This window comes from Arachis ipaensis, chromosome B8 (genome assembly GCF_059453495.1).
Source record: "Arachis ipaensis isolate K30076 ecotype BB chromosome B8, ASM5945349v1, whole genome shotgun sequence".
Taxonomy (NCBI): Eukaryota; Viridiplantae; Streptophyta; class Magnoliopsida; order Fabales; family Fabaceae; genus Arachis; species Arachis ipaensis.
Genome location: NC_142443.1, coordinates 3,402,383 through 3,425,964, shown reverse-complemented (window position 1 = coordinate 3,425,964; position 23,582 = coordinate 3,402,383). Strand labels below are relative to the sequence as shown.

Below are 23,582 nucleotides of genomic sequence, written 5' to 3'. Positions count from 1 at the left end.
CTAATATTTCCTAAATAATTGTTATGGAGAACCATATTAAATCACATGATGATAAATTGATAATAAATTCAACGATTATTTGAGTTGAAGATAGTGTGGCAGTTGTAGCCACCATTTACAGTTTAGATTAATTCTGTGATTAAACATTGATTAAAAGGAATATGTTTATTGATTTATGAGATTGAGTTTTTTTTTTTTTTTTCTGATTTTTATTCATTCACAACAACCTTGAATCTAAACCACATAACTGAGAGAAATGGATACAAAAATGAGTAGATGAGTGAGGTCAAACGTAGGAAACATTCTTTGCCCAGACAAGGACCTAGTCTAGTTTAAGACCAATTACTTTTCTTTCACTTGAAGCATACGAAGAATTGGACAAAAATAAATAACTACCTCTTCTTTTTAGAACACAGAAATTATACTTGCTATTATTTTTTTGGATTTATTTGTCTTGTACACATATTAAGATTATAAATTAAAAAGTTTTTTATTAGAAATATAAAAAATTTAAATATGTACTTGTTTTATATTTATTAAAAAAATTAAAATTTTTCACTAACATTAAATTTATTATGTGTCATCCTAAGAGCACATACTAGTTAATAAAAATGGATCCTTTCCAATTTTTTTAACAATTGACAAGATATAGTGTGATTTTTTACTTTTGGTTCTTTAAGTGAGACCAAAAAATAAATAAGAGAGAAAAAATAATAAATGATTAGATTAAACACTAGATACCTTCCAGTGTTTTTTACTAGTTAATCGTAATACTAACACTTACGCATTTATGACTTTCTCATATAGAATCTATTCTTAACTTGTCGAGCCAAAAATACGGTGGAAACCCGAAAATAGTATTCATTTTTGTGGCAAACTTGGAAGCACTGGAAACTGAAAAGTAGAGATGGCTCAAAGAATAGGGACGAAGTTGTTCGTGAGCAGTTTGGTTTCTTCTCTCTTTCACCCAATTTCCTATGGTAATCTTAATAAACAAAGCTTTGAACATATTTGATTTCGCAGGATTATCGTTTTACACTACCAAAGACCAGTTGAAGAACTTGTTTTCTCCTTTCGGACAAGTTACCGAAGGTGTGTGTCCTCTACTCTCTTGCTCGCCATTTTTCTCTACCAGTCTCATCTAATGTGATGTTGCAGTGAATCTGGTGATGGATTCCAGAACTGGAAGGACCAAAGGATTTGGTTTTGTTTCCTACCAATCTGAAAACGAAGCACTCAAGGCTATCAAAGCCATGAATGGCCGGGTAATTCATTCCCTCTTCAAATCTTAACCAATTCATCTTGTGTATATCACTTTGCACCCACACTGTTTGATTAAATGCCGCACTGAATGTACATTAGACATCAATACAACATTTAGGTTTAACTCCAAAGTAGTTCTATTTTTACTTTAACTTTGTTATACTTTTTTGCTATATACATGATTTTAATTAATTGCCCTAATTCGTGTCAAATTTCTTCATGGTGCAGATAATTGCAGGAAGGATTATTTTCGTTGAACCAGCTAAAGACACTAGATGATCGTGGGATGTTAGAGGCTTGTATAAATTTTCCATTATATATTAGTTTGATAATCCTTTTGCATCAGATAGCTTTCAGGTGTTGAGTCAAACTTTTTTCTCGAGAATATGTGAATTTTCTAATTCAAATACCATAATACGCAAAATGGAGCTAATTATTCAAAATGTGCTTTGGCGGAAACATAAAACCACGAAGCATTTTCAACCCTTTAAGCTAAAAGACAGCAAGCCGCGAAAATATTAACATTATGCGCTGGAAAAGAAAAAGAAATATGGCAAACTAATAAACTTGGATGTTCTCTATTGATTGGCTAAAAATGCTAAAACATAAGACACAAACATAACAATTACATAAATGTTGTTCCAAAATCCAAACCCATCACGATCTTTCACGTTACAAGTTATATATTAAGGATCTAACACGCACATATTGACACTAAACACCCAAATCAAGCTTTCTTCGGAGACTTAGTGGCCTTGGAGGGTGACTTTGTTTCCTTGGGAGCTTTCTCAGCGGTCTTCTTAGGCAACAAAACAGGGTTAATGTTGGGAAGAACACCACCATGTGCAATGGTAACACCAGCAAGCAATTTCCCCAATTCTTCATCGTTCCTCACAGCCAAAAGAACATGCCTTGGAATAATCCTATTCTTCTTGTTGTCCCTCGCAGCATTTCCAGCCAATTCCAACACCTAAAAAATAAGAAACAAGCACATTTCAATATTAAAAATTAAAACTTTAAAATAACGAAAGAGAAATAAAAGTTAGGGTTTTATTTTACCTCAGCTGCTAGATACTCCAATACGGCAGCAAGGTAGACAGGGGCACCGGTTCCAACACGTTGAGAGTACCTTCCTTTCTTCAAGTAACGTCCGATTCTTCCAACGGGAAATTGGAGACCGGCTTTGACGGAGCGTGAAACTGGCTTCTTCTTTGGGCCGCCTCCCTTCCTGCCACCGGCACCCTTCTTCACTTTCGATGCAGCGTCCATTGCAGATTCTTTGCGGAGAAAAAGAGAGAGATTGTGAGAGAATGAGAACGAGACTTGTGTGTTTGAGTGTTTTGAGCGGTGAAGGAATGGTGATAGGCGGGTTTTATTGAGCCTCGTTGACACTGACGAATTTGAGGATGTGGCAATCGGTGGAAAGTGACCGTTCGATTGGATATTATCTACGGTTCAAGATTATTTCTATGTCGATCCGTGCGCTTTCAAATCAACCAATGGGACCTCGACACTGTGCGAATCCCCCTCGAAATTTTTCCTTTTGGATTTGGGCTCTTTCTCTCCTTTTTCAAATTCAGACTTGACCGCGTCACAAAATTTCAATAGTGGGAAACCTAAAAAATTGTAGATTTTAAATTTTAAACTAAAATTAGTAACACATTTTCATCAATTCATGCATTAGGCAGGAGAGATATTCACGGTTTGAATTGATTTAGATTTGGGGTTGAATGAAAATCGAACCAATTAAATTTTAACTAGTATAAATTAGTTCTGATTTGAGATTATTTATGAGTGAACTTAAGCCAATTAAATTTGAGTTAGATTGTTTGAATAATTGGGTATCTGGTTAAAAATAAAATTTATAAAATATTTGAAAGAAATTAAAAAATTCTCTAAATACTATAAATATGTAATAATAATAATAATAATAATAAAAGACACTACATCATTAATTTAAATTTAAATAATTATCGTAATTTGAAAGATTTTTTGGTTAAGTGATAAAGATGTATATATTATTATATTTAATTTATTTTTTAAAATTAATATTAAACTAATTGAGTTGATTCGAGTTCTACGATCCCATAATCAATATCAGAGAAAATAAAAGAAAATTGTAAAAATTGACAAGAGTATAACTAGTATTTATAGAGAAAAACTAATTTGGGTTGGTCTACTAGTTCGCTCGCTAGTCCGCTTAATCAACTGTCAGGGTTCGAATCCGCCTTGTGCATGTAACAACTTATTGGTCAACAACAAACTCTTAAATGAAACTAAAAAACGCAACAAATTAATTTTTGACCTGTCGCATTCAAGAATAGCATAGAAAAAATAAGTATTTATAAAAAATAATAAAATTTACTATTATTTAAAATATCTGCTACTACTTTTAATTTATTTAAATATTTGTTTAAAGTATAATAACACTTATAAATTTTAGGGGTGAGCACGGGTAGTGGGTACCCGATTATCTGTCCGAACCCGAACCGAACCAATTAAATTGGTTCTGAAACCAACGGGTAATCGGGTCCAACCCGAACCAAACCAATGGCCTTTGTTAGTAATTGGTTCGGGTATCGATTTTGGGGATGCGGAACCCGAACTAACCCGTGAACCCGATCATATATTAATTAAATAAAAAAAATACAAATATATATATATATATATATATATATATATATATATATATATGGTTTTTAGTGGCTTTTAGTGAGATTATTCACTATTAATATGTTTGGAATTTAATGAGTTTAGTTTTTAATGTATTTGGTGTTTAACATGTTTAGATTATTTATATTGATGTTACATATTTATTATACTTGTTGAATTTTTAAGATAAAATTTGGTTTTTTTATGAATTTCAAAGTTATCGGGTACCCAATTATCCGAACCGAACCAATACATTCTTAATCGGTTTGGTTTGGTTCGGGTACATACACAAAAAATACAAATCCGAATCAATTATATTTTGATCGGTTCGATTTTAATTTCACCTTGAACCCGAACCAAATCGACTCGTACTCACCCCTAATAAATTTGTATGTTATTTCTAGTCCCTCTTTAGAATGACTCTCTTACCTCTTGAAATGAGCAAGGACCCCAAATATTGTTACTCCAATGCATAAAATAAGTCTCAATTTCAATTGTTCACAACAATAACTCAATTTTTCTACCATTGTGGGTGCTCTTATTCGATAGGATTTTCTAAAGAAGCCTTTGTCTTCGCCAAATAGTGTATTTTGTGTTTTTTTATTATATTTTTTATTATGGTATTTTTTTTCTAAATTTGCATATAAAAACAAATAAGAATAAATTCGATTTTTATAATTTTTCTTTCTTACAATTAATTTATCACTAAACAAAATAAAATAACACTAAGTTTTGTATCTTTATTTTTTATATCTTATCTCTTATTTGGGAATAGGTTTTCTTGTGGGGCAGGGCAGGTTTATTGCAAATCCGTTCCTATCCACTTCGGTATAATAATAATAAACATGAAAATTCATAAAAAAAAATGATAAAAAAAAGTTAAGATTCAAACACATACTTGTAAGAAAAAAATATAATTACTAGAGAAAGAGTAAAGTACCAATCCGACCCGTGTCCATTTACCCAAATAACAATGCGACTCTTAACTAAAAAAAACGATGAATTTCGGTCCCTAACTCTGTGCTCCGTCTACCACACGGTCCTTCTATCACTTTTGCTATCAAGAAGTAATGAAATTTGCTGATGTGTCTTATTAAGCTATTGAGGTAGAGGATTAAGGTGGTGAGATGGATATTAGATGTAGGGATGGCAACACCACCCGAACTCGCGAGTACCGACCCTTTCCCTACCCACTCGGGGCGGATTTTTAGTGGGGCGGGACGGAACTGGGTTTAGGTACTACCCGCCCCGGTATATATATAATATATAATTTTAATATATAATATGTATAATATATATAAAATAATTAGTAAAATGATTGATAATATTGTATCATATTTAAAATTTTACTTTAATTTCTGTTATGTATGTGATGATGGTTATATAAATTTTGAAATTTAATTTTATTTATTAGATTTTAATAATTATAGGGGCGGGGCGGGTTTGGGTTCAACCATTTACTACCCACGAATTTTATACGGGTTATTGTAAGGCGGGGCGGGGTCGGGTAGAGCAAAAACCCGCCCCGTTGCCACCCCTAGTTAGATGTCAATGTGGGTTGTTAGAAAGGACACGGGTCTATCTATCATGTTCCATGTGTGCACAAACGACATTGTTTTGCTGCCTTTAGAAGACGTTATTTGATGATTATAGTCGTCTCTCCCTTTGTTTTATACTGTTGTAGCCATGACTACGATGGGGATGAGGTTAAAGAATTTTGTTCATAGATAACTCACAATAGATGCTATCAAATCAGCCTATTCACAGAGCATCAAACTAGTCAACAGGAAAAAAAATAATGAATACCAATTAATTCACTTAAATCATTATCTCTCCCAATTAAAAAATTTGCTCATCGTTCGAAGATGAAGAGAATCATTAATCCTGTTTAAGGGAGAGATGCATTCCAAAGGTTAGGAAGACATTTGAAGTCATCTGTAATAAGTGTGGCTAAAAGGGCCACTACTACAAAATTTGCTCCAATCCCCCTAAAGATCCTAATTGAAAGTCTATGATCGAGAAGAAAAGAAAAGCTAGCAAGGAGAATATTGCATGAGTGGATTCTATCAACACCACACAAGTATAATCACTTTAGAGTTCAATTTGTCCTATAAATGAAAAGGTTTGGGGTTTAAGTGTCACATTATCTTTTAGTTAATGATTTAATTATCTATAAATAAAATGCCCAGGTATTTAATTGATTATATATGAACAATGATTTATACAGGTTCAGGGAGTCGAGAAAAATAGTCAGAGTACCAATTTTGCCGTAACTACTATGAATGCAGTGGTGAATACGTTTATGATTATATCTGTCAAAGTTGTGTTAGTTCTACTTTTATTACTCCCCAAACAAAGATTGTAATCAGAATCACAATTAAATCATACTATTTTATTGTAACATCTAACTAAATTTATGATACATAAGCTAAGTTTATTGATCATCAACTTAAACCTTCCACCCCCACGAGCCAATACAACATCATAAAGGACGAAGCACTCAATTGTTAGGTCACCATCTATCTACATTCACATTTGTTTCAGTTTCTGTGATGCATCATAATCCTCTTATCATTGGCCTTTATTCAAGGTCTTATACTCCATCCAACACATAACTTTCCACTAACATTGTATCTAATACTCCTAGTGAATATACAGTGCCTAAACCAAGTAGACAAGGTAGAGAACAACTTATGAGATTGCATTAAGATTCTTCAAGTTCATCCTCACTCCCACACTCTCTGCGGGGTTTCAAACATGAAACAAAGAGAGAGACGACTAGAATCATTTAATAACATCTTCTGGAGGCAGCAAAATAATGTTATTTGTGCTCACATAAAACAGGATAGATAGGCTCCTATCTTTACTAACAAATCACGTGAGCACCTAACATCTAGTTCACCACCTTAATCCTCCACCTCAACAGCTTAACGAGACACATCAACAAGTTTCATTGCTCCTTGATGGCAAAAGTGATAGAAGGTTCGTGTTGTCAGAGAAAGTATAGAGTCAGGAGCCGAAATGGATTTTATTTTTTTTATCAAGGATCGCATTATCATTCGAACAAATAGACAGAAGTCATATTGGTACTTTATTCCTAAACAAATTAACACAATACTCAAAAAGATATTGTTTTTATAATATGTTGTTTGAATCTTAGTTCTTTTAATTATTGTTTTATAAATTTTAAAATTTAATTTTGTATATTAAATATTAAAGGTGATGAGGTGGGTACTCACAAAACTGCAAGGATAAATTAAATTACAACAGCTCCTGAATAGTGTTGGTACAACTTTTTTGTCTAAAAAAAGCCGGATAAAATTGAATAGGTTAAAAATCCGCTCTTATCTATTTTATTGTCATACTTATTCGTAATATTTCATGTTTGCTTATATGCAGTGATGAAAAATAAATGTTGAATAGTAAGAGGTTATTTTTTAACATTGTTATTTTATTTATCTATAATCTCATCCATTAATAACATACATTTTTTTTTATTTTGGGTGTGCATCATGCTAGCAAAATATTTGCTGAGGGAGAGAAAGGGAAATGAGCACGAAAGCTAAGGGTACATTTAGTTTGTATTTTTTTTATCTTTAATATTTTATGCGGTCAAAAAATTTATGAAAGAAAAAGAGAAAATAATAAAATTCAATTTTCTACTTTCTCGTCTTATTTTCTCTTTTTTTTTTCCACCAAATTTTAAATACATAAAATAATAAAAATAAAAACGCATACCAAATGTCTCCAAAAATTTTGAGCAATGGATTAGAAATTCAGCACAATATTATAAAGACCATGGATAAATTTAAAGATTGTTTTGTTTGGTGCATGAAAACTCTATTCATTAATTAGGTTTAAGTCTTGGCCGAAATGGATATTTAGCTCATGCAATTTTCTTTGACCATATTTTCAGACTATGATCTTACCTTGGGTGATGTTTGGCACCGTGGACAATCACATTTGGATGACGTGTTGTTATGATTATTAATAAAAAGGAGGAAGTGTATGAAGAAAGCGTCACAAATTGCAATACTGAGTTAGTTACAAATACAGAATACGTGGCAATTGATCAGGATGAGCAGGGACTAAGGCATAGTGCTAGAGAGAAGGTTGTTAACAGGAGGTTGCAAATATATGTTCTTTAGGTGTGTTGTAGTAAATTCTCTCCCATGTACCTGATGACAAATTATCTGAACCTTATATTCTTTTATTCTTTTTCTTGCTACTCCCTTTCTTGATTGTTAAACCTCTTCCTCCCTTCCCAGGTTTCTTGATGGATGCTCGATGTGGCTGAGATGTAGCTGAACTTATATTCTTTAATTCCTTTATGACTTGATTTATTGTTATCACATTATTTAGTACTTGTCAATTTACTGTTCCATTAAACTTGCTGTTATTTCTTCCTACATAATTGAATAAATATTTATTTATCAGTGAAATTTTCTACTGCAACACCCTTCCATTGGTGCTTTCATTGACCATGTCTATGCGGACAACACGAGAATGAAAGGCATGGAGGCAGATATTAATTAAGAAACTTTACCAGATGATTGAATCAGCAGCTATCCTTCTCATGAGTTCTCAAATGGTGCGAGCTCAACCGAGGACCCACCGTTTCGCGCGGGATTGCAATCTCAAAGGGTGAACTTCGATCTGCCAAAATTTGATGAGAGTGATGCCTTGGGTTGGATTTTCTCCATGGATCAGTATTTCGATTTCTTCCAAGTTCCCGATGAAGAACAGGTCGGTTTAGCAGCGCTTCAAATGTCGGGATCGGCCATTCTATGGTTTCAATTATCACAGCGAGCGACACAGTTCCGTTCATGGACTCAACTCAAGAGAGCAACTGAGCTCGAGTTCGGACCCTCATTATTCGAGTCTCCTAGGGAATTGCCCTTCAGGCTTCAACAACATGGAACGGTGAGTGAGTATTATTCCGAATTTGTTGCTTTAGCTAATCGTACTCAGATTGAACCGCCTGATGCCCTTAGGGACTGTTTTATAAGTGGATTAAAGCTATTCGACGGGAAGTGAAAGCTCAATGTCCTCCAAGTTCGATGTGTGCTGTGACTTTGGCGAGATTGTATGAGGATAAATTTACCCCCGAACCACGTCATACTACAGGGTCGGCTACCCATTGCCCTCAGTTTGCTAACCAAGCTGTCGCTACTACTCTGCGGCCTAATACAAGCCATTCCTTCCCTCCACTCCTTCCTACACCACCACAATAGCCCCTACTAAACACTACCAGAAATTCCACTAAAAAAACTTACTTTGGCTGAAGTCCAAAGTAAAATGGAGAAAGGGTTATGCTACTGGTGTGATGAGAAATTCTCAGCGAGCCATCGTGGTACCAATCAGCACTTCATGTCATTACATCTTGAATTAGGGGATGAGACGATGCCCGGGGGGGCAACGGATACGTTTATGGATGAGACCGCAAGCTTGTAGGTGTTGGATCAACATATCATTGAGCATATCCTATAATGCAATGCATGGTACTGAAGGCCCAGCCATGATTCGGATTAAAGCCTTTATCAATGGCTTAGAGGTCCAGACCTTACTTAATGGGGGTAGTTCCGATAGTTTTATTTAGCCCTGCATTACCAAGTTTTTAAACTTACCAGTGGAGCCAGCACCAGGGTTCAAGATGGTGGTTGGTGATTCCGATGTTCTGCCAGTGGAAGGTTGCATTGGGAGTTTAGAGGTTGATCTAGCTGGTTGCATTGTTACGATCCCTGATGTTTTTGTTCTGCATGTGGCGGGAGGCGACTTAGTTATTGGCACTACATGGCTTAAGTACTTGAATGCCCATATAGTAGATTATGATGCAACTTTTTTGCGATTTATGCACAATGGACAACTCACCACTGTGCAAAGGAATTAAACACTGAACTGCAGGTTGTGCTCAATTCCATCACATTAAGTGGTTGATCAACACTGATGCTGTAGCTGAAATATTTACTTTAAATTAACAAACTTAATAGAGGAAAACCAATCACCCTCACAACTGCTAGCTTATATGGACCCTAAGTTGATGCAGTTATTGACTAAGTATGTTGATGTCTTTGCTAAACCTTCGGGCTTACCACCACAACGAGCTCATCACCACTGCATTCCCTTGGTTAAGGATGCAGAACCTGTGAAGGCGAGACCATATCGGTATCCTCATAGTAGGAAAACCCAAATTGAATTGATGGTACAGAAAATGTTTGATGAGGGGATTATTCAGCCTAGCAAGAGTCCTTTTGCATCTCCAATCTTGCTGGTGCAAAAGAAAGATAGGACGTGGAGATTTTGTACTAACTACTGTGCTTTGAACAATATTACGATCAAAGACAGTTTTCTAATTCCAACCGTGGATGAATTGTTAGATGAGCTGTTTGGTGCTCATGTACTTTCTAAGTTAGATGTTCACTCTAGCTATCACCAAATCTTGGTTAAACCCGATGATCATTTTAAAATTGTTTTTCCGACTCATCAAGGCCTTTATGAGTGGCTTGTGATGCCATTCAGTTTAACAAATGCGCCGGCCATGTTTCAAAGCCTCATGAATGACGTGTTTCGCCCGTATCTTAGGAAATTTGTGTTGGTATTTTTTATGACATTTTAGTCTATAGCACATCTTAGGAGCTACACATTCAGCACTTGGAAACTGTTCTTCAAGTGTTACAGCAAGAGAAATTGTGTGCAAAGTTGTCTAAATGTTTGTTTGGTACTCATGAAGTTGATTATTTAGGTCATACAATTTTGGGGGTTGGGGTTCACATGGAGACTGATAAAGTCCAGACAATCTTTAGCAGGAAGCAACCACAAGACCTTAAGCAACTGCGAGGGTTCTTAGATCTTATCAGGTATTATCACCGCTTCATTAAAGGGTATGCTACTCTTGTAGCTCTGTTGACTGATCTTCTAAAAAAGGATGCTTTTAATTGGAGTGCTCAAGCTGATTTGGCTTTTGAAAATCTCAAGAGAGCTATCTCTTCCAAACCAGTACTGGCTTTGCTAAATTTTGAGCTGCCTTTTAAAGTTGGGACTAATGCTTTCGGGTCTGGCATAGGTGCGGTGTTGACACAGAACAAACACCTCATTGCTTTCTTTTTTAAGAAATTATCAACAACAATGCATAACCAGTCAGCTTACACGCGGGAATTTTATGCCATCACTTAGGCCGTTGTGAAATTCTGCCATTATCTATTGGGGAAGTAATTCATCATTTGCCCAGATTAGCAAAGTCTTAAGGCGCTACTCGAGCAGAATCTGCACACTCCTAAGTAACATAAGTGGCTGTGCAAGCTGCTAGGATATGATTTCGAGATCCACTACAAGCCCGGAGTGGATAATGTTCCTGCCAATGCCCTTTCTAGATCATGTTTTGCTGCTTGGTCATCACCAAAGTCTGATTGGCTGCACCAGCTAAATACTGAAATTGATCAAGATGCTAGTCTCAATGCCATTGTACAACATTGCATATAGGGTTCCTTGAATGATGCAAACTATGCTTTGAGAAATGGGATTCTCTTGTGGCAAGGCCAGGTAGTGATTCCCCAAACCAGCAGCTTAATCAATTCAATTCTGAAGGAATATCATGACAGTGCAGTGGGAGGGCACTCTGGTGTGGCGAAAATAATGGACCGAATCTGTGCGACCTATTATTGGCCTCACATGCAATGTCAGATACGTAGCTACGTGTTATCATGTACTACTTATCAGCAGGTGAAGGCTGAGACGAAGCTTCCTATGGGGTTGTTGCAGCCTCTTCCCATACATATGAGAGTTTGGGAGGATATTTGTATGGATTTTATTGCTGCTTTACCTCCCTCTGTTGGTTTTTTTGTGATTATGGTGGTTGTAGACCATTTAACCAAATTTGCTCACTTTATTTCACTCAAGCATGATTTTAGTAGCAAAACGGTTGCTGGGACTTTTATAAAAATTGTGGTTAAACTGCATGGGTTTCCCCATTCCATCATTTAAGATAGGGATAAGGTCTTTGTCAATCGATTTCGGTAGCAACTTTTCAAGATGCAAGGCACAAGTCTGGCGATGAGTTATTCCTATCATCCTCAAACGGATGGGCAAAGTGAAGCTGTAAATAAGACCTTGGAGATATACTTACGTTGCTTCTGTTTTGACAACCCACAAAGATGGTTTGAGATACTTCCATGGGCCTAGTTCTAGTACAACACCAGCGTTTATAGCAGTACTAAAAATGTCGCCTTTTAAAGCCTTGTATGGTCGGGACCCTCCCAACTTGGTGCGGTATGAATTCTGCCAAGATGGTGAGCAATCTTTGTAGGATATGCTACAAGTTAGAGATCAACTCCTTTATCACCTCAAGTTTAATATCTCTCGCTTACAGCAGTTTATGAAGCACTTTGCTGATAAGCATGGAAGGCACTTGGAGTTGGAAGTAGGCAGCGCGGACCCATAAAATTTTAAAAATGGGGGCAAAAATATGTATGCTAAAATAAATTTTGTTGAACATTATTAATTATATCGAGATATAAATTTTTAAAATACTATTCATTATATATAATTTATAAAAAAAAATATTTCTAAACTTTGGACTTAAAATATTTTAATTAAATTATAGATAACTTGTTATCCTAACTAATTTTTTTTATTTATTTGTATACACATTAAATAATAAAGACTAAATCAATTGACACATTAATGTCTAATGACATACTAGTGTTTATAATTTAAAACTAGAATTATATATAAATACTCGAAAAATTAAATCTGTATATAAAAAGTATGTTTATATAAAATAATCAAAACTTAATTTATAATTTTTATTTATTTTTAAAATAATTAAATTTGTTATATATTTTTAATTTAATTTTGATATAATGTGAGATGCAAGATTTTATGCATTTGTTTAACTATGTATTGGATTTAAAATATTTTCTCATTACTATTTCTGAAAAAAAAAAAATATTCTAAATTCATAAATTAATCAATTTATTTCAAAAATTTATATGCAAGTACATATAATAGAATAAAAGATAAAAAAAATAAGTAATACAGATGAATAAATTGAGAATAAAATAAAATATATAAAGCCATGAAAAGAATGAAAAACTAGTTTAATACCTAAATTATAATGATTTGAATTAAAATTTGTAATTAAAAATATCAGTTCTCGCTGAGTTTGGCCGGTGTATAGCTCGTCCGTCGATGAATGTCTTCAAGCTTCACGTCGGGATGAGTTATACGTCGGCAAAAAGAGAACACGGGGTGGGTACCTGCAAAAGACACTCCGACGCTCAAGTCAGTAAGTGTTTAAGAGGTAGAAGAATAATTCTATGACTATAGAATGTAAGACATGAAATAGAAGTTATCATGTGTTGTATATTATAATAATTTTATGAATATATAATGTATAAAAAATCTCCAGTGTATATAGAAATAGGTGCCTTTTATAGGCATAGAGTTGATGGTATGACCGTTGATCATTAAGTCAGAATAATAGTCATTAAGTCGGTAATGAAGGTGTCGGTTACAGAATGAATGATAATTAAGGCCGAGTTATAACTTATAATGCACAATAAAGACCGAGTTATAAGGTGACAGATCAATATCAAAAAGAGAAACAATGAAATTGAAAGATATAGAATTGGCCCCTTTCAAATCAGTCACAAGCTCAGCCCATTAGTATATCGTTTGGCACTACCTGCAGAAACTAGAATTCATGATGTTTTTCACCTCTCCTCCTTAAAGCGATTTCGTGGTGAGCAGCGTGATCATTACTTGCCAATGCCCCTTCACTCCACTGAAGTTGGTTTCATCATTGAGCCTCACCAACTGCTGGCTACTAGAACAATCTTAAAGGATGGGAAAGAAGTGCAATAATTCAGGTTTAGTGGGGGGCAAGGCGCGAGTGCTGAGGTTACTTGGGAATAAGCTGACAAATTTCGACGTGTTTACCCCACTTTCAACCTTGAGAACAAGGTTATAGTTGAAGAGGAGGGTAATGTTATGGTTATTAATGAAAAGGGGATGTGCATGAAGGGGGCGTCACAAATTGCAATACTGAGTTAGTTACAAATACGGGACATGTGACAATTGATCAGGATGAGTGGGGATCAAGGCGTAGTGCTAGAGAGAAGGTTATTAACGGGAGGTTGCAAGGATATACTCTTTAGGCGTGTTGTGGTAAATTCTCTTTCCCTGTACCCGATGACAAATTCTCTGAACCTTCTATTCTTCTCCTTGCTACTCCCTTTTCTGATTGTTAAACCTCTTCTTTCTTTTCCAAGTTCCTTGATGGATGCTTGCTGTGGTTGAGATGCAGCTGAACTTATATTCCTTAATTCCTTTATGACTTCATTTGTTGTTATTACATTATTTAGTACTTGTCAATTTACTATTTCATTGAACTTGCTGTTACTTCTTCATACATAATTGAATAAATATTTTTTTTATCAGTAAAATTTTCTACCGTAACACCCTTTCACATGTACACTGTTATACTAAAAGAACTTAAACAAGAGCTTATAAACTATGTATGATCTTAACAAATAACAATCAAGCAGGGGTTGAATCTGGCTAATTATGGAGTGCTAATTCTGCAAAGATGCACACAGCTAGAGATGGTTATAAATGGTCGTTAAAAAAGAAGCATGAATGGCTACAAATGAAATTTGGCTTCGGCTGTGGCACTCAAGTGTTATAGAAAAAATTGTCTCATGTGACTTTGCTGGGGTGATGAAATCCCAATTGGAACTGTGAATCATTTATCTTAGATTTTGTCCAAAATCTCAACAAATCTAAAAGAGTTTAGGAGTGAGTCTAAAGACGAACAACTCAAACTTGCATTTCCTAATGCGCAAAAACCTTAAGCAGAGTGAATTTATTTTTTCAACTGGAATATAGTGGGTGTGGAGAGATAAGAATATTGACATTTTTAATTAACATGATTCTTGGAGCAAAGAGAAGGTTATTATGCTCATTAAGCATGCTGTTCGTGATTTATTCCAATCAAATTCCTCTCAATAGAATCATATCATGCCCTCTTTAATCAATACCTAGAAAACTCCTCCTTCAAGTGCAACTAAAGTGACTTGTGATGCCAGCTTATTGGAAGGCCATCAAGTTGTAGGATTTGGTTGCTTATGTAAGAACCGATTTAACCGCTTTAATAAAATAATAATTTAATCGTCTAAAATAGGTTTGAAAATATAAAAATAATATTTTAAAAATAAAAAAGGTAAAATTTTATTTCAATGAGTTTTTCTAAGTTAGAAAATGTATCTGTTGTGGAAAATTTTTATAAAAATATGTACCGGAGTTTAAGCCGGCAGTATCAGCTCTAGTTTGTCCGGTACCGTATTTTGAGAAAAATAAGATTTTTGAAAGTTGATTTATTGTTTTGAAGGACAAAAATAATTTAGAATTGAAAGCCGGACACTAATCTTAAAGGTTTTGGCCCAAAGTGGACCAAACGGGCTAAAACTGCTAACGGTTGGACCGGGCTCAAATCGGGCCGAAGGTCCAACATATATATGCTCATTAAATGAGCATTTCAGCTCATCTCCACCCTAAATTGAAGAAGGGGGTGCAGCTTGAGAGAGAGAAGAGATGTGAGGGTTGGTCACTATTCACTCCTCTCTTCCCGTGACCATAACTTGAGCTACGGAGCTCCGATTGACGAGTCGTTTGCGGCCACGCGTCGCTCTTGCCAAGCCCGTCATTTCTAAATAAGTTTTGTAGGTAAGATCTCTAAAATTGTGCTCTAGTTTTCAGCCCTAATATTTTCGCATTTTTTAGTAGATTTTGTGATTTTGTTTGTATAAGGGTGATCTAACATTGGAATATTGTTGAATTTTGTCCCTAATCTCGTTGGGTAAGGTAAGGTCTCACTAAACACTTGTGTTTAGTTATTTTTGTGAATCCTAGGTTTGATATTTGTATGTTATGTGATATTAGATTGAGTTTTGGTGTTTGTTGGAGTTAGTTTGAGGCTTTGGATCGAGCTTTGTGGCTTCGTTTTGGTGTTTGATGCATTTTGGGAATCAGCTAAGGTATGATTTCGGTTTCCTTTATGTAATATGTAATATTTCTGGATCTTAGGATAGTTGACCCTAAGATAGGATTGAATGATGTTGGTGTGTGATTAATTATATGTATGTGAATTTCTGTTTGATGATGAAGAAGATGATATGGAGTGTGGTAATGTGTGATATATGCATTATGATAATAAAATGATGAGTAATAGTGTTATTTATGATTATGATGATTTTGATGAATTATGATGGTTATTGTTGATGTTTGGTGTTAAATGTTGATGAGAATTTGTAGTGTGTGGTGGTGGTGTTGTTGAATGATGAGGAGTATGAGGTTTGGTAACATATTGAGGAGTTTTCGAATGGGGATTGAGAATGAATTGAGTGATTAGGTGTGAAAATATTTGTGATATGATTCAGGAATAATGGTAAATGTGTGGTAGTATTTTGGTAATGAATTATGGTTGTAAATGTTTTGATTTGATTTTGAGTTTTGGAAAAATAGAAAACCCTGTGAAATTTGGTAAAAATATGTTTTGATGAATTTTGGCGAATTATAACTTGAGCCTCGGTTTTCAAAATTAATTAGGTTTTATTTTAAATTAAACATGGTTTCAAGAGCTTTAAATTGATATAAAGTTTGTAGAAAACGGAGTTTTGTAGAGGAATTTATGAGCGTTTAAAGTTTGGTGTTTAAAAAATTGAAATTTTGCAGCATTTAATTTCTGGGTCTGATGCTGCATGCGTACGCGACCACCTGCACACGACGCGAGCAAAGAAAAACGCACCCACGCGTACGCGTGACCTTTTCATAATGCACTCCCACGCGTGGCTTACGCGTACGCATGACCCCTACTTTGCTGAAAATGTGTTTTCTTCAATTTTAAGGGTTCTCTACCTTTCCAAACTTCTTCAACTTCTCCTTAAGACTAGTGGATAGTAATTAAGCCCTAAGACTAGTATAGAGGGGTTTACGTTTGAGATTAATAGATTTATATACGAGTTTTAGAAGACGGTGACTTAGGCTTTGGAAGGTTTGTGAATGAGAGTAGTGAATGTGGTGTGGTGAGGTATTTCTTTGACGAGACTTTGAGATTTAGAATGATTAAGTCGTATTTGAGGAACTTGAGGATTGATAATGGATGATGAAAAAGGGAATTTGAAAATGAATGACTATGGTTAATGAAATGAGTATGAATGGAAGTGTGCTGTGAGTAGTGGCCTCTGAGATGGATTATGTGATTGTGACATGCATTGTTCTCTGTCGTAGGGACTGTGGTAGTCTCCCACCTATGTTCGGATGTGAGGGCTGTGACAGTCTCCCGCTCACGTAACATACATTGATTTGGAAAGTCGCTATGCTCCTTTGGCAAGGGCTGTGGCAGTCTCTCGCTTGTCTGAGGTAGCGGTGCCGGCGTAGGGGCCGAGCTAGTCTCCCGCCTATGTTGAGATGTGAGGGCTGTGGCAGTCTCCCGCTCACATAACCTTTCTACTGTCAGAGTGAACTCGGGCATTATAACCCGAAAGAGTGTGCCGGACACTGTAACTCGCGGGGCACAAGATAAAGTAATAGTGAGCAGGGCACTATAACCCTGGTCGTGGCAGAAAGGCGACATCCCGGGCATGTGTCGAGTTGGCATTTTGAACCAACAAGTGATATCACGAGCCAAATAGGATAGACATTCATCATATGCATCTTCTATATGCTTGCTTGCTTTGATTACTTGAGTTTTTCCTATTTGAATAATATGTCTATATGCTAATTGAACTACCTGCTGTATATGTATATTACTTGTGTTTTTCTTGGTTGCATTAAATGTGTTTTACTGGCGTTGAGGAGGATCGGGAGGCGGTGGCGATGAGATCGCACGGAGGTTAGGTTGGCGAAGGCTGTGAGATATAACGGTGTGACTAGTATTAGTTAGAAATCCACTAAGTTTAGATAACCTTGTTTATGGTTTATGGTTTAATTTATTTATTTTCGTTAAGCTTGAATATCTGTATTGGTGTGAAGTTCTTGGATTGCCTTTGGCATTCCGAAACCTTACATCTTATATATTGGGTACTGTTACCATACTGAGAACCTCCGGTTCTCATACCATATATTGTTGTTGCTTTTTAGATGCAGGTCACAACCCACCCCGGTAAATTTTGTGAATATGGTGACAGAGCGGATGATGGTCTTTCATATGCTTTATTCTACTTTACTTTTGTTGTGGTATTCTCTCATCTTTTTATTTTTAGACTTTATGGCCTTAGAGGCTTGATTTGAGAGATAAGTTGTATAAACTGTTTTAAACTTCCAAAACTCTTGTATTTCTGTTTGACTAGCCGGCCTAAACTCCGCAAGCTGTGACTAATCATCTTTTTGGTATTTCATACTTATATATATATATATATCTTATTAATTCAATTATTACCTTGTGTATCTTGGAGCTATCTACAATATATATATATATATATATATATATATATATATATATATATATATATATATTATGTTTTGATCTGTCTGTGCCTACGCATTTAGTTGTCGACTGTGAATGTTATGCATTTTGTAATTTCGCTTTATGCGACTTTGAGCTCTATTCTTTCATTGAGCTTTTAGAATTATTATCTCTTTCTATATATATTATTGTATAAGCCTTAGATTTGTCGTAATCTCTGATTAACCTTTGCTTTACGACATGAGATAAGACTTTAGGGTAATTGGGCAGTTTAATTCATAATAGCATGGGCGATGGCGAATAGGTTTCTCGGGTAACATTCTAGTGAACAGTGGCAAATATTCTTTGTAATCTGAAAAAGACTTGTACTACGTAAAAGTGTGAGAGCAGAGAAAGAATTTGTGAAACTAATAGTTTAGAGGCCTTCTTATTGATCAAACAAGAGATCAATACAATGTCGACAGAAGACAATGATCTTCTTTTGAATATTAGAGAAGTTCTTCACCACAACTGGACAGCTAACATTTCACTAATTCAATGATTAGCAATTGATATAGCTCATTGCTAAGTGGCTACGAAGAATAAACAATCATACACAGAATGGCTTCAACCCTGGAATGCTTTCGAGGTTATAGATTATTTCTAACTTTCGATTTTTTTTGTCTTCCTTTCTTTGCGTTATTTATTTATTTATTTGTTACTTTTAGGAAATAATTTTAGAGAAATACTAAAGGGTCAATATAATTTTATTATTTTTAAACAATAATTAGTTATTAATATTTAAAAATATGGATTAAAAATATATTTTAAACTAAAAGAAGTTAAGAGGGAAAGAGCGATTTATTGAATTTTATTGTTAGACGATTATATTCATTATCAAAATCTATTAAAAAAAAATGTTCACTAATTTTTTTGGTTATTTATATATGAAATTGTATAAATGGTAGCAAATTCATTTGTTTAACATGGAATCTCTTGAAAGAGAATAATCAAATTGATTATTTTATATTTTTATTTATATATTACTGATAATTACTGATGTATAAAGTAAAATTTATAATATAACAACGTTCTTAATATTACAAAAGGTTTTTAATAATGACAAGAATCAATTTAACTTATATTATTATCTCTTAGATATCAAATTAAAAAATATTTTAAAAATCAAATTAATTGATATCTATTTTAACATTAATTCATATCTCAATGCCATATATATATATATATATATATATATAATATTATTTTTTCTTTTTATATTGTATAGATGAAAGTTTGTTTTTTTTTTTTTTTTTTTTTTCATATCACAGGATCGTATTGAAGTAATTTTATTCTATATATTTTCATCAATTAGAATCATAATCCATATTCTATTATTTATTTGAAGGGAAAATTATTTCTTTAATCCAATAAAGGGCGGAAGAAGTGATGAGACCGACTTAGATTTTACGGCTGCAAATTATACCGCGTATATTTCTCTTTCACTATTTTGACTTTGTTTCCTTCTTAGTCTCTGCTTCCTTCCGCTTTTCTAGCCCCCAGCTGGCACCTCCTTACATTTTATCCTCTCTTTCTCTCTCTCCTTCGAGGAAACCCTAATCTCCCTTCCTCCTCCTCCATTCCTTTTCCCTCTTCAGATCCAATCTAATCTTTGCTGCAACCATGTCTGCGGCACTCGATATGACCCTTGACGACATCATTAAGAACAACAAGAAGTCCGGATCAGGCGGATCCCGCGGCCGTGGTCGCCAACCCGGATCCGGACCCGGACCTACTCGCCGCTTCCCAAACCGCGCCGCCAACCGTCTTGCGCCTTACGCCACCGCTAAGGTTTTTACTTTTATTTTTAATTGATTTTTGTTCGATTTGAATATTTTCGAATCTTTTTGTTTATGGGATTCAGATCGCGAAGGTGATTTGGTGTAACCTTTTGTTGGTTTCGTTTTTATATGTTTTCAGGCGCCGGAGACAGCGTGGCAGCACGACCTGTATGCAGATCAGGCTGTGGGAGCTTTCCCTGCGCAGGGTGGTCGAGCGTCGTCGATTGAAACGGGGACCAAGCTATACATCTCGAATTTGGATTACGGTGTTTCTAACGATGATATCAAGGTGAGCCATCTCTTATTGATATTCAATAATCTATCTTTGTTTCCTAAGCAGAGCGCTTTGGTGTTCTGACTTTTGAATTTGAAGCCTTTGACGTTGCTTGTTTTGCTACTCTCTCTCTCTCTCTCTCTCTCTCTCTCTCTCATTACATTAAGGGATGTAGAAGAACACTTCCTAGCCATGCCTTTGCTTGTATATGTGAAATTTGATTTTGAATTGGCTCTGTTATTCTACTCTTTTTATGTATTTAAAGAGATAAAAGCACGTGAAGCACATATTCTAATTGTAACCGCTACAAACTCATGTATGCATGATTATTGGTTAGTGATAATATCGAATATTTCTATCAGCTTGGGACATCTGATAGCGAGCTTAATTGCTATGCTTTCTCAATATAAAAACACTAAACACAGATTTGGACTACTATTTTAAGGAGTCATTATTTCAATATTTCTTATCATATCTTTTCCTTTCCCATTAATTACACTGAGGTCAACGTCTGGTGCAACATAATGAATGGGAAAGAATTACAACAACGTGTATTCGCAATCCTTTAAAAAGCTACAAATAATGATGTTTCCAAGTTTATCACTGACGATGCATACAACACCAGGAACTTACTTTCATTGTTGTTCTAATCATGCCTGCATGTGTTTTGTTTATGCTATATTTCATTCTATCTCCTGTTGAAGTTTTTCCACTCTGTATTTATTGTTTTTTTTTTCAAATAATTGTAGGAATTATTTTCTGAAGTTGGTGACTTGAAACGGCACACTGTTCATTACGACAGGAGTGGGAGATCGAAGGTATCTAGTCCAGCTGGAATATTTTGGTCCTTCTGATCAATTGTTTCTGTCCTGCCATAGTTTAGAAAAAAAAATACTCTTTTTCCATAGGGTACAGCGGAAGTAGTCTTCTCGCGGAGAGCTGATGCTGTAGCTGCAGTGAAGAGGTACAACAACGTGCAACTGGATGGGAAACCAATGAAGGTAGAGATTGTTGGAACGAACATCACAACACAAGCTGTTGCTCCTGCTGCAAATGGAGGTTTTGGAAATTTGGGTGTAGTTCCCAGAAGGTATGTAATTCATTAATGAATCTGTACATTGGTGTTTGGGTTGTCCTTAATCTAACTTTTGGAAGTTAGGCATTCATGATTCTATTGTGCTGGGACTGACTGTTGTTATGGGATGTGCATGCACTGATTTTTTGTATTTCGAGGTTTCTCTTTTACCATGCTGCAAAGCTTCACTATGTCCTGTTTTGTGTTGATTAAATTATTTCCTTTTTTGTAAATGTAGTTCATTGTTCCGAATTTGGCATTACCTTGAAGGATTGCATTGATTATATTAACTTCGCACTAAAGATTGCCATTTCATATTTGAAATTTGGATCTTCTAACAAAAACCTTAGAGCATGCATCCTGTTGTGTATATGAGTTTGATCGGTGAATACTCAATTTTAGTTCTGGTAATTATACCTAAATCTTTTGTGATGCTTTTTATCATGAAATATCTTGTAGACATTGTTTTTATAATCCAATTTGAAGGTCTATATCATTGATTTGGCAATGCTTTTGATCTATTTAAAGCTTATTACACGTATTTTGGCTTTTAAACAGTGGACAAGGGAGAAGTGGAGGGCCATTAGTACGACCACGTGGTGGTGGAAGTAGAGGACGTGGCCCTCCTCGAAGAGGTCGAGGGCGTGGAAGAGGTCGTGGCGGCGAGAAGGTATCTGCGGAAGATCTTGATGCTGATTTGGAGAAGTACCATTCAGAGGCAATGCAATTAAACTGAAGAAATTACCCGTGTTATATTTTCTTGGTATTACCGTTGTGGTTATTGGGGCTTGGTGATGGAACACTGCCTACTTATGTAACTTTATCCCATGCTTTTAGGGGAAAAAGGGGAAGGACAACTTCTAGAGTGAACTTTTTCCGTTGATATATGTAGTTTGGGATTTTTGTAGTCAAATATTTATTTTTCTTGACTACGACTGAAATGTGGGTAAAGAAACAAAGTCAGGATGTAATATGCAGTCGGGCTTGCTTTCATTGGCTTTAATCAATTTTTATTCAGCAAGTATGGATGTGGAATCTGTGATCTCGTCTATCCATGCACAAAGAAAGCTTTGGCTTCAAAATGTGGAAGGCTGCAGATTTCTCCCACTGCTGTCTGCTGCTTTGTGTTTTGATTAGACTGTAACTGTGGAATCATCAAAGAAGGTAGCTTTCCCTGTTGTTGCCTCCTCCCCCCAGAATGACAAAGCTCCTTGAATCTCTCTTGGTAGTATCATTTTTCCTGTGCTATTAATTTTTTTATATGATGGTATACCATGTTGAGTTTTTCTTACCTGTATTGGCTGTATCTTTTAGGGAAGTTGTTTTTCTCTTGACTGTTTGGTAATTCTGACATACTATCTAGTGGGATGGAATCTATCATCTGTTCTCTGGTTGGGTGCACTGGTCAAGATAGTTCAACAGATGAAAGATAGATAGAGCCTTCCGTGATAGGTTTGCTGCAGGAGTTAGCATTTATGTAGATCCTGCTGCATTCAAGGTTAAGCTGTCTAAATGGTGTTCTGTTTACATTTTGTTCCGAATTATTTCATATGCAATCATCAGTATTCGAACTGAATGTTACATAGGGAAGAGGGAAGTGCTTGCTCTTAGTGATGGTTGGAGTGGTCGTTGAACAATTCTGTTTTCAAGGCATGTAAGTTGGGTGTGGGAAAGACTTGCAGTGCAGGGATTATAACCTGGTGCATATTTCTCCCATGTTGGGTTTTGTACAAGCCGATATATTAGCAAAGGATATGATCATCGACGGCCAGTTCTAGTTAATAATCATCCCCAATACAAGTGTTTTGTTCTTAAATATGGGATTGCTAAGTTGATTTTTTGAAGCTCCTACTTTGCAGCAGTTAGGACTTGAGGTATATAATTGTTACAAAGCTTAGCGCCTTTTTATTATCTTGTTCAATGTAATTATAACCTGTTGTTCGTAGTCATATAGAGAGTAACCGACAACTTGTTCGTAAATTTGATGGAACGAATTGCAGTTCCGTGCCTTTTATAAAAAATCCCCGCTTTGTGAAG

The 23,582-nt window shown here is 35.3% G+C and overlaps 3 protein-coding genes across 6 annotated transcripts; 2 read left to right on the top strand and 1 right to left on the bottom strand.

Annotated features, from left to right (window-relative positions):
- Positions 1 to 786: 786 nt before the first annotated feature.
- LOC107613624 (organelle RRM domain-containing protein 6, chloroplastic) lies at positions 787 to 1,610 on the top strand. 2 transcript variants are annotated; one of them, XM_016315714.3, is made up of 4 exons: positions 787 to 944; positions 1,024 to 1,092; positions 1,159 to 1,265; positions 1,492 to 1,610. In XM_016315714.3, exons 1-4 carry the CDS (start codon positions 908 to 910, stop codon positions 1,540 to 1,542), a joined length of 264 nt encoding a protein of 87 aa, XP_016171200.1. In that variant the 5' UTR covers positions 787 to 907; the 3' UTR covers positions 1,543 to 1,610. The 2 variants fall into 2 exon arrangements, with proteins under 2 accessions (XP_016171200.1, XP_088353022.1); XM_088496896.1 differs by lacking the exon at positions 787 to 944 and having other exon boundaries at positions 951 to 1,092.
- A 204-nt stretch (positions 1,611 to 1,814) lies between these two features.
- On the bottom strand, positions 1,815 to 2,624 carry LOC107613623 (histone H2A). The gene is made up of 2 exons (XM_016315713.3): positions 2,323 to 2,624; positions 1,815 to 2,233 (listed from the first exon to the last, which is right to left on the bottom strand). The coding sequence occupies exons 1-2, from the start codon at positions 2,530 to 2,532 to the stop codon at positions 1,991 to 1,993; spliced, it is 453 nt and encodes a 150-aa protein (XP_016171199.1). The 5' UTR covers positions 2,533 to 2,624; the 3' UTR covers positions 1,815 to 1,990.
- Positions 2,625 to 19,808: 17,184 nt separating this feature from the next.
- Positions 19,809 to 23,581, top strand: LOC107612924 (RNA-binding (RRM/RBD/RNP motifs) family protein). Of its 3 annotated transcripts, none has more exons than XR_015896166.1 (6): positions 19,813 to 20,206; positions 20,336 to 20,485; positions 21,220 to 21,288; positions 21,379 to 21,560; positions 22,104 to 22,770; positions 22,909 to 23,581. XR_015896166.1 is itself a non-coding variant. In XM_016314712.3 (5 exons), exons 1-5 carry the CDS (start codon positions 20,039 to 20,041, stop codon positions 22,279 to 22,281), a joined length of 747 nt encoding a protein of 248 aa, XP_016170198.2. In that variant the 5' UTR covers positions 19,809 to 20,038; the 3' UTR covers positions 22,282 to 23,581. The 3 variants fall into 3 exon arrangements, 1 of the variants encoding a protein (XP_016170198.2); XR_015896165.1 differs by having other exon boundaries at positions 22,860 to 23,581; XM_016314712.3 differs by having other exon boundaries at positions 19,809 to 20,206; positions 22,104 to 23,581.
- Position 23,582: the final 1 nt, after the last annotated feature.